The following is a 9993-nucleotide window of genomic DNA, read 5'->3' as shown; positions in this document are numbered from 1 at the left end:
GTGACAGGAAGTGACCAGAGTGGAAACTCCAGCTGGAGTCGGGGAGCAGAGAGACGTTTATGAATTTCTTACAGATTATTAACCTGACAGATTATTATTCCTTCTCCTCCGTCCAGGTTCTGAGCACCGGCTCCGGGAACTCTGTAAAGAACTTCTGGGTCCGGTCCACAAATCTGCTGCTTCATCCTGGCAGCCAGCAACTTTGGTAGCAGAACTTTATTTTCCGTTTTTACCTGTTTAGTCAGAAATGTGACTGAATAACTGCTGGAGGCTCCAGGCAGCCAATCAGGTTTGGCCATCGGATGAATTTATCCGCCATCAGCGATTGGCTGGTTTGAAGAGCAAACTTTGGTTGTACGTCATTTAAGATTTGGAGTGTGATGCTGACAGCTTAACGGCTAAAACCGATGCTAGTCATCGTTAGCTAGCGGCTCTTAGCAGGAAGCTAAGGGCGGGGTCTTAGGCGGGTGTCCAGCATGTGTACGGTGTGAATTTATTTCATATTTTCGTCTGCAGGAGAGCAGAAACGTGATGGCTCTGTGTCCGTGTCTCTTCCTGTGTCGCTGTTTTTAGGGTCTGCACAAACGCGAGCTGCTGCGGGAGGTTCTGCCCGTCATCGGAGAGAATCTGCGCTTCCAGAGACTTTTCACAGAGTACCAGGACCAGCTGGAGCTGCTCCGCACCAAATAACACCCGGCCCGACCCGGACACACGCACACTAACACACACGCAGACCGGACCCGCTCAGGTCTGGTCCTGCTCGGCCCGGTTTGGCCTGGAGCCGCTGGGAGTCAGAACCGAGGGGTTTTCTGGGAGGGGGGTTTCTTCAAACATGTCTGCCTCTGTTTGGACTCTGGACCCCTTCAGAACCCACCGGGCCCCTTCAGAACCTCTTCAGAACCCACCGGGCCCCTTCAGAACCTCTTCAGAACCCACCATTTTGCTTCTTTCTCCCTTTGATTTTGGCTCCATTTTTGTCTTTTTTCTGTTTTCTTTCCCTCCGACCCGATCCGGGATTTTCAATCATGAATTTCATGAGTTGTTTCCATGGAAACGGTGAGCGAATGGTCAGATCCGGCTCCTCAGAACCGGGGAAGAACCCTGGGCGGAGCAGCTCAGCGAGTTCTCCTGCTGTCCGGTCTTTGTGGGTTCACAGGAAGCACTTAATGAAGGTTTTTAGGACCGAATCAGAACCGGAACCGTCTGGACGTCGTGTTTTTAGAAAACATTCATTTCCTGCTGGAATCGATTTAAAATCAGGAAGTTGAAATGTTGTCAAGGTCATAATGTTCATGGTAAAGGAAGCGGGAACTGCTGCCGATCTGGGAAATCATCCAACCAAGCGGAGAAGTTTTAATTCTGCAGCCATCAGATGATGCAGTTTGACTTTCTGCCAGCAGGAGGCAGCAGCGGCCTCAGTGTGTCGCAGTGAAAACGTTCCCCCTCCATGTGGGCCCACCGGTCCGTCTGTACAGAATTTAACTGGTTTCGCTCTCCTGCTTCTTTTTTTTTTTGTGTTTTCAAATGTTTGTAAAAGTTTTTCTAATTGTGTTTTTGTTTGTTTTTTTCATTTTATATGAAAAAAAAAATTGGAAGAAATTTTGTTTTGGAGCAAAAATTGAGATTAAAAGTGGAACTGATGCGTTTGTTAACTTCATGGGTTTTGGAGTTTTATTTCTCCTATTCAGACCCCAGGCCCAGCTGGAGTCCTGGCCTGAAGATTAGGGCGACGGCACAGAGGCTTTCCAACCGTCTGAACACCACAGGTGACCTGCAGATGCAAGGATTTGATGCTGATGAGGATAAAAGTAAAACATTTTGGCGACTGCAAAACAAAAGAAAAACAAACTGAAGCTGCTTTTTCTGTTGTTTGCTTCACATGAAAACCAAAGTGCTGATTTAAAGCACGTTGCTTTAAATCTAAGAACCTTAAATAAAGATTCTTATGGTTTAACTAAAACTAATATAATAACAAAAACTGAAACTGATAAAATATTTTTGTTAACTGAATAAAAACGGTAATTAACGGGAGAAAACTTTAACTAACTGGGACCATATATGTGTGTTTATATAATCTTTTGTTTTTGTGTTTATAAATTTATTAGCTTTTCCATTTGATGTGAAATTTATTTTTTTTATTTACATTTTTTATCCACACACAAGCAGTTTCCGTCAGCCGTCTGCAAATTTGACCTTTTTGAATCTGCACCTAAAAACGAACCAGTTTGAAAAAAACGAACTGCTGTAACTAATAAAAACTACATTAAAACTAAACATTTAATAAGTAAAAACTAACACGCTCTTAAAAACAAATTCAAACTGTAGGGAGAAAATGAAAAACCTAAAGCTGTCATAACCCGCGTGTGAATACTTTTGTCTTTAAATGTCTGAGTTTATAAACCGTGAGATGAACGGATGACGACGGAAACCCAAAAGATTCTGGTTTAAATGTGACAAAATAAAATGACTTCCTCAAAAATAAACGTGTGATTCGTGAAGGATTCGTCTTAAAATTAAACAAATGATGGACGAGACTGAACATCCTCTTTGTTAGAACAGTCTTCAGTCAGAGGCTTCGTCGTGGCCACTGTGATACAGACTGCTACAGGAGATCTTTACTTCCTGCAGCCAACAGCAACGACTGCTGGAAGAAAACTGGATGATATGAGTTGCATTTAATTTTTGGAATTAATTGTGGAAAAAGTCATGAAATTATAATCTTATGAATGTATTCTCATTATTTAATGACTCAAACATTTTAAACTTTATGAATAAATATTATTTTACTTGTGAAAATAGTCATAAAATTATATTGTTACGACTTAATTCTCAAAAATAAATGTTTTTTTCTTATAATTCTTACTTTTGTTTGTGTTAACATCCAAAAATGAATTTGGTTTTTATCTCTACTGAGTTAAAAAAACTATGGAGAGCCATTTCAGCCAAAATTAAATAAATAAATGGGTGAAATAAACAAAAAGTGAGTAAAATAAATTAAGAAAATGAGTGAAATAAATAAAAAATTTGTTAAATAATTTAGTTTTTTCATTAACCCAATCTTTCATTTATTTATTTTTCAAATCAGCAATTTCTCAATTTCCAGTTTTTTCTACATTGATGATGATGATGATGATGATGATGGTGATGGTGAGGAAGTGAGCGTGACGCCCTGAACGGAGTCACTTCCTGCTCGGCCTCAGAGGTTCAGAGGTTCAGAGGTGAGTCCTTCAGGTTCAGGGCTGCAGCAGCTGGACGTCTCCAGATGTTTCTCCTCCTGCTGGTTCTGTTCGGCTGAAATGGACCGCTGCTCTCTGGAGCGGCTCTTCCTCATCTGGACTCTGATGATTCGCCTCGGTGGATTCTGCCTCGGTGAGTTTGACTCGAAGCTCCACCGTGGAGGAAAAAAACATCCACAGCAGATCCAGCTTTTGTTCAACTTTTATTTTTCTGAGCGGTTTTCGTTTTTCAGAAACATTTTCCACATCCGATCGATCGGGTAATCTTGTTTTTTTATCGATCCGCTCAAAGTTCAGCCAGATGTGAGTCCCACCAGCCTGCAACCCAAAACTCATTTCATTAAATTCACATCAGTTTGACGCTAAAAACCGATTTATTACAAATTCAGCTCATTTTTAAAAGTTTACACTCATTTAGTCTATTTTTTAAAATTGTGATTCACATTTTAGCTCATTGAAGTTTATTTAAAGTACTTCTACTATTTTATTTATAAAGTACTTTAAAACAACAAGAGCTGCAACAAAGTTTGTTTTTATTTTTGCTTCTGTTGCTTTTTAATCTTATTGACAGAAAAACTGGTACATTTTTTAAATTATTTTTTTTTCTTCAAATTGTTTTTCTTTATTCTAGAACCAAAAAAAACGTAGAGATAAAATGTAGATTCTTTAAAAAATAATTAAAAAGTAAATATTTCTTTAAAAAATAAGTTGCTTATATTAAATTCCAGCAGTTTAAAGGAGCAGTTTGTGTTTTTCTGTGGTAGAAATAACGGTGAGACACTCTGAGCTGAAACCATGTGAGGGAAACGACCGGATCTGCGTCACCGACCTGAGAGATTGCAAACCTCCACCGCCTTCACCTTCCCAGAGTGAGAGACGTTCATGTGACGTAGACAACAACCAACTGGCCTGTTGGAGCCAATAGAAACCTTCAGCTGCAGTTCCGCCGTTCAGCCCGCAGAGGGCAGCACTGGTTTCAGGCTGAATGTTGCAGAATTAAACACATCAACACAAAAATATCACAATTTGCTAAAAGGTATCAGACAAACTGAATTTAGCAGATAAACTGTCTAAATTCTGAACCAATTTAGACCCAAAAAGGATAAACATTAGAATATTTCAATTTAAACTGACATGGGTTTTATTCTAGTTTGCTGAATATGACAGTAACTGGTGGATGATGGGAAGTTTCCACGTTTTTTGCTTCTCGATGATAATCTTTGAGCACAATCAGTAAATGCGCAGGCAGGAAGTAAAGTCTCAGAGCAGCTAGCTGGTGCTAAAGGTGACATTTTGTCTAGTAAACCAAACGGAGACGGTTGAAAGTGTCGGTGTTGAAGTTGACTGGAGGTTTTTGATTCTCCTCCTCAGAGATGCTGAACATGTCCTGTAACTACCAGCAGACTGCAGACGGAGTCCGATCTGTGAGCTGCAGCTGGATCCGGCTGCAGGCTGAGAGTCGGGCCTCGCTCGTCTTCACCAGGTGAACCGGCTCTGGTTCTGCACCACGGCGGGTCCGGGAGGAAAAGACGAGAACATTTACACACTTAGACATTCCGAGATTCATCTCAGACAGTTTCCAGAAAAAACAAGGAAATTTCTGAGTTTTAAAAGTAAATAAAAAATAAATAACTTCCAGGTTTTTTTTCTAAGAAATTTCTGAGATTAATCCCAAAATTTTAACGTTTTTCTAGCAAATTTGGATTTTTCAAAATCAGAAATGTCCTAGTTGTTTTTTTGTTTTGTTTTTTTTTCCAAGAAAATTTCTGAGAATCTCAAAATTTCTTCTTGCAAATTTTCCACTTCTGAAGATCAGACATTTCCTCATTTTCCTAAAAATTTCTGAGATTAATTTCAAAGTTTTTCTGGTTTGTTAGAGTTTGTTAGTTTGTTAGAAATTTCCTTATTTTTTATATCTGAAACTTGGAAATTTCCTTGTTTTTTCTGAATAATTTCTGAGTTTAATCTAAAAACATTTTCAAAAATTCTAGTAAATTTTCAACTTCAAAGCTCAGAAATTTTCTTGTTTTTCTAGAAAATTTCTGAGAATAATCTCAACATTCCTGAGATTTTTGTTTTTGCAAAATTTTGCCTTTTGAAACTCAGAAATTTCCTTTTGTTTTCTAGAAAATGTTTGCGATTAATCTAAAATTTGTGATTATTTTAGCAGAAATGTGCTCCTTTTTCATCCACAGCGCCTCTAACGCGCCGTCGTCTTTGTGTCTCGTTCCTCAGCGGGTCAAAAGTCCTTTCCTGTCCTGGGATCTTCAGCCCTGTCATCGCCTACGGTTCTCTCCGTGTGACGGCCCGGATACGGAGCTACCTGACCGGGACAGACGAATGGTCTCAGCCTCAGTTCCTGAAGGATGCAGGTGAAAACTTTTCCTCTGAAAATTGTCTACTGAAGACTATTTTCTTTCCCCAGGTAGGAGTTCAGGTACTCAATTAATCAATCAATCAATCAATCAATTAATTGCATGATAAATTAAAATGAGCTCATTCATTTCCATTTTAATTATTATTATTTTGTTTTGTGCATATTTTAGATATTTTACTGCATGTTGTAATCTTGTGTGCACACGTCACACCCCGGTTTGCACATGTTTATGTTTTGTTTGCGTAATCGTTTGTTTTCTACGGAGGTCGAATGATGTAAACTCCAAAAGCACTAAAAACAAATGCAACATAAATTTATTTTGCTGAAAATGGAAGTAATGAAGGAAAATGCAGCAAACGGCAAAAATGTTGCAAACTCGCTCCACGAACCAGAAGTCCTCCAGGCCACTAGGGGGAGTCTGGAGGATGAACTATAACCTACATAAATATGCTGCTGTTCTAAAATATTCTAATTCCTTCCTCCAATTTTCTTCTTGACATCCCTGTAAATCACAACAATCTTTACTTCATTATCTAGTCCGGTATGATTTGGTGATCGACTCCCCCTGGTGGTCTGGAGGACTTTTGTCTTGTGAATTTGCTGCATTTTATAACTTTGTTTTCCTGTTTGCAGCATTTCCTCTTTTGCTTCTGTTTCCTGTGGTTGGAGCATTTTTCTGTTGCCTTAGTTTTTTGTGTGTGTTTTGGAGTTTACATCATTCATGCGTTTGGACTTGTTGGCCACCGTAGTTTTGCACCTATATTACATGTCTAGTTTAGAGATTTGCAGATACCTAATCTACAAATCTCATCTTGTGAAAATGTATTATTTTTCCATTCCACACTTTGTTTTGAGCACATTTTCTGTATTTAGCTGCATCAGTAACTTCCTCTTGTGCAAGTCCACATCCCGTCTACGTGTCACTGCGTCGTGTGCAGATGTTACTATACGATGCGTTCGTGTTATCAGAGTGGGAATACGCTCTTATCTCATTTTAAACCTGCTGTTTCCACAATGTGGTTTGCATGTGCATTTGTTTTGTGTTGAAGAGGACATATCTTGTTTTTACACAAGTAAACCTTAGGTGTTTAATTTCCTTTTGTGTGGATTTTAAACATTTACTGGTGCACACATTATTAAATGTTGAAGTGCAGTTTGGCTGTGTTGTTTCTGCTCCTGATAAAGTCGACTGACTGATGAAAACATGTATTTGGTCTCTGCAGTCAAAACGTCCCGGCCTGATTCAGCTCTCAGAGACACGACCGAACGAAGCCTGGACAGAGGTGCAAACTGTTCTTTCATATTAATTAACTGAAATGATGGGTTAGCATCATTTTTAGCCATCATGTCTTCAGTTCCCTCCAGGCCTGCAGAGTTGTGTTACAGCGTGGAGAAAACAGGCGATGATGAGTCTCTCCTCCTGCATCTCATCTGGATGGTAAAACATGTCGAAACATTTCATGCTGTTGGAAAAGAACCAGATGCTGAACATATGAAATGTATACGGAAATATTTATTTGATAGGAGCTAAATGTGCTAAAAGCATGAAATGAAAAAATTTGCTCCGCTTTTAGCTAATATCAGGCAAAGTATTTACATTATTAAATTTACCTTTTCGTTATTTTACAGTTTCAAATTTACTTTTTTTTTTTTTTTAACAAATTTTAAGGCCGTAATTTTGCTCCATTCAAATTTTAAACACATTTCTTGATCACAGTTCAGCTTCAGACTATTTTTTAAAACTTCAGTTAAATTTTTTTAAACGCATTTTATGGCCCTAATTTAGCTCCATACTGCTCCACCATGCAACCCACTTCATAAAGTGTTGATTAATAATTCAAGAAGTAACAAAAACATTGTAGTCGTGTGGAAGAATCTTCTGTTCTGTGCTTTCTCTTCATTTCAGGGTTCTGATCCAGGTCGGGTTCTCGGGTATCAGGTCCGCATCGACCCAAACGAACACGTTCAAAACGTCACTGAGACGACTTTCCTCCTGGTGGTGAAGGAGGGGAACTACAGCGCCACGGTTCGAGCCTTCAACGCAGCCGGTTTCGGACCCGCAACCCGACTTCAGATGGACACACAGGATCAGAACCGTGAGTTTCACAGCTTGACTGATCAGAAGATTCAGTTCATCGCAAATCAAACACCGGAAACTTTTCTTCTCTCTCACCAAAACAGGAAAGTTGACCTTCATCTTTTAAAGTGTCTCATTTTAATGTCTGTTGCTTCAGTTTTACAACATCCTGAGTGAGTTTGAGTTTCTTATCGGAGGAGAAACTGAGAATTCACAGAGGAAGTGGCCAGATGTTGGATAAAACTACTTCCTGTCACATCACAGCTGCTGCCTGATCAGATGGGTTGGGTTAAATTATAAAAAGTGAACAAAGTTCAAACGTGCTGATGGATACTTTAAAATGAGAAGATTTGTTCATTAGTGGGTTCTCTAACCGTTTCATTTTCCGTGAAACTTTCTTCCTCGTGCAGCTCGGCTCTCTGTGAGGAACCTGTGGATTTCCAGGGGTCGTCCTGAAAACGAAGAGCTGCGGGTCCGGTGGACGACCCCCACCATGCCGCCTGGCGGCCATGTTGCTGTTCAGTGGCGCTCAGAGAACTCGTCCAGCAGCCGACGGGTCAGAGTCAACGGTTCCAGTTCCTCTGCTATCATCACAGGTCACCTGACATGTTTAAAGTTCAAAATTATAAAATATATGATCTATTCAGGTGTTTCTAATCCTGGAGATGTTCTTCAGGTGGTAGAAGGCCAACTTTGTAACTGTCTTTATGTGTCTCTGAAGGTTCAGAGTTCAGCCAGATCTCTGGTTTCCAGCAGTAACAACTGAAGCTGTGCCTGAAACTAGATCTATAACTCTAGATCTATAACAAAGATAACTTCAGTTTTGTTTCTGTCTGGAAAACGTTTTGGCTCATCCACACATTGATCTGTACTAAGCATCTGTTCAGTGATTGGATGGTTCAAAGGTCACCTGGTGACATTGGAAATACTGCCAAACTGCTGATGTCGTTTCCTGTTTTATCCAGTTTTCACTCCATGCCGTATTTTTCAGTCTTTAAGTAGTTATGAGGCTCGTTAGCGAAACCTGGAACTGCTGCTGTGCAAGTTACTCAACAGGTTGTTGCTAGGTAACCAAAGAGCGAGTGAGTTGCTAGGTAACCAAAGAGCGAGTGAGTTGCTAGGTAACCAAAGAGCGAGGGAGTTGCTAGGTAACCAAAGAGCGAGMGAGTTGCTAGGTAACCAAAGAGCGAGRGAGTTGCTAGGTAACCAAAGAGCGAGAGAGTTGCTAGGTAACCAAAGAGCGAGAGAGTTGCTAGGTAACCAAAGAGCGAGTGAGTTGCTAGGTAACCAAAGAGTGAGAGAGTTAGTTTATGCCACCAAATTTTGCTTTGCTAGCTGCGAGTCTTTCCTCTGCCTAAACGTCCCACAATGCCGTGCGGTTCTGGATCAGAGTTCAGTGAATATTCTATATATTGAATGTGGAATACTGTATAAATGTGTTATCTATTGATATTGATAATACATCTATCATGAAACACATTATTGTCCAGCCCTAATTTCCTGTAATATTTTTAAAAAATTAATTTGCTGAATTTACTTAAAGTTACCAAAGCAACACAAGTGTTTGAGCTGCAGCTGCTTCTTCAAATCTCCTTGGAAACCTTTGTACTTGTGTGTTGGTTGTTTCTGTTTTGACCCTGTTTGTGTCTCCAGGTGTTGACCCTGGTGAGTCGTACCTGGTCAGTGTGTTCCCCGTCTATAACCAGCAGTGTGGACCTCCTCGGTCTCTACCCGCCAGTCTGCAATATGGAGGTAACCATGGCGACCGCTGCTTTTAACGAAGAGGATGTAGAGAACTATGACCTCTGGGTGATTTTCTTCTGCGGTTTCTCTCAGCCCTGATGGAGGTCGTCAGTCTGGAGGTCGTCAGCGTCACTAAAACCACGGTGACCATCGAGTGGGCGTGGCAGCGGCGGCAGCCGGAGCAAACGGAGACTAGACCGATCAGAGTGGGCCGATACCGAGCGATGCTGAGGAGAGACGCCGACCAACAAAGTCTGTTTTCACCTGAAGTTATGCGTAGTTTTAATCGTAATGTAGATCAAAACCACAATGAGCCACAATGACAAAGCAGAGCTCTTTAATATTTATACATAACAACAAATAAAGTATAGAGAAGAATGCAACACTTACATGAACAACAACTAGGGGTGTTAGTTAAACTAATACATGCGAAACTTCACAGCCATAGATTGTTTTGACAGCCCCATGTTGGTGTAGCGCTTAGCAATAGCGTCTGCTAAATGCTATGTTGGTGTAGCGCTTAGCAATAGCGTCTGCTAAATGCTATGTTGGTGTAGCGC

General features: G+C 40.4%; 2 protein-coding genes across 3 annotated transcripts in view; both read left to right on the top strand.

Moving 5' to 3' along the window:
• The window catches only part of hira (histone cell cycle regulator a), a 14954-nt gene extending 13302 nt beyond the window's left edge, over positions 1 to 1652 (top strand). Inside the window, exons 24-25 of the mRNA XM_008419510.2 lie at positions 117 to 205; positions 574 to 1652. Of these exons, the coding sequence (XP_008417732.1) occupies positions 117 to 205; positions 574 to 690 (206 nt within the window). The 3' untranslated portion in view covers positions 691 to 1652. The remainder of the gene's footprint in view (positions 1 to 116; positions 206 to 573) is intronic.
• Positions 1653 to 3199: 1547 nt separating this feature from the next.
• LOC103470843 (uncharacterized) overlaps positions 3200 to 9993 on the top strand; it is a 10365-nt gene continuing 3571 nt past the window's right edge. The window contains exons 1-10 of one of the 2 annotated variants that reach the window (XM_017306803.1): positions 3200 to 3369; positions 4001 to 4105; positions 4608 to 4719; positions 5472 to 5608; positions 6837 to 6896; positions 6969 to 7051; positions 7520 to 7709; positions 8101 to 8286; positions 9344 to 9442; positions 9527 to 9685. In XM_017306803.1, the coding sequence (XP_017162292.1) occupies positions 3297 to 3369; positions 4001 to 4105; positions 4608 to 4719; positions 5472 to 5608; positions 6837 to 6896; positions 6969 to 7051; positions 7520 to 7709; positions 8101 to 8286; positions 9344 to 9442; positions 9527 to 9685 (1204 nt within the window). In that variant the 5' untranslated portion in view covers positions 3200 to 3296. The remainder of the gene's footprint in view (positions 3370 to 4000; positions 4106 to 4607; positions 4720 to 5471; positions 5609 to 6836; positions 6897 to 6968; positions 7052 to 7519; positions 7710 to 8100; positions 8287 to 9343; positions 9443 to 9526; positions 9686 to 9993) is intronic. The other variant, XM_017306804.1, reaches the window with a different exon arrangement.

Source organism: Poecilia reticulata, linkage group LG9 (genome assembly GCF_000633615.1).
Source record: "Poecilia reticulata strain Guanapo linkage group LG9, Guppy_female_1.0+MT, whole genome shotgun sequence".
NCBI lineage: Eukaryota > Metazoa > Chordata > Actinopteri > Cyprinodontiformes > Poeciliidae > Poecilia > Poecilia reticulata.
This window is presented reverse-complemented; position numbering and strand designations above follow the sequence as displayed.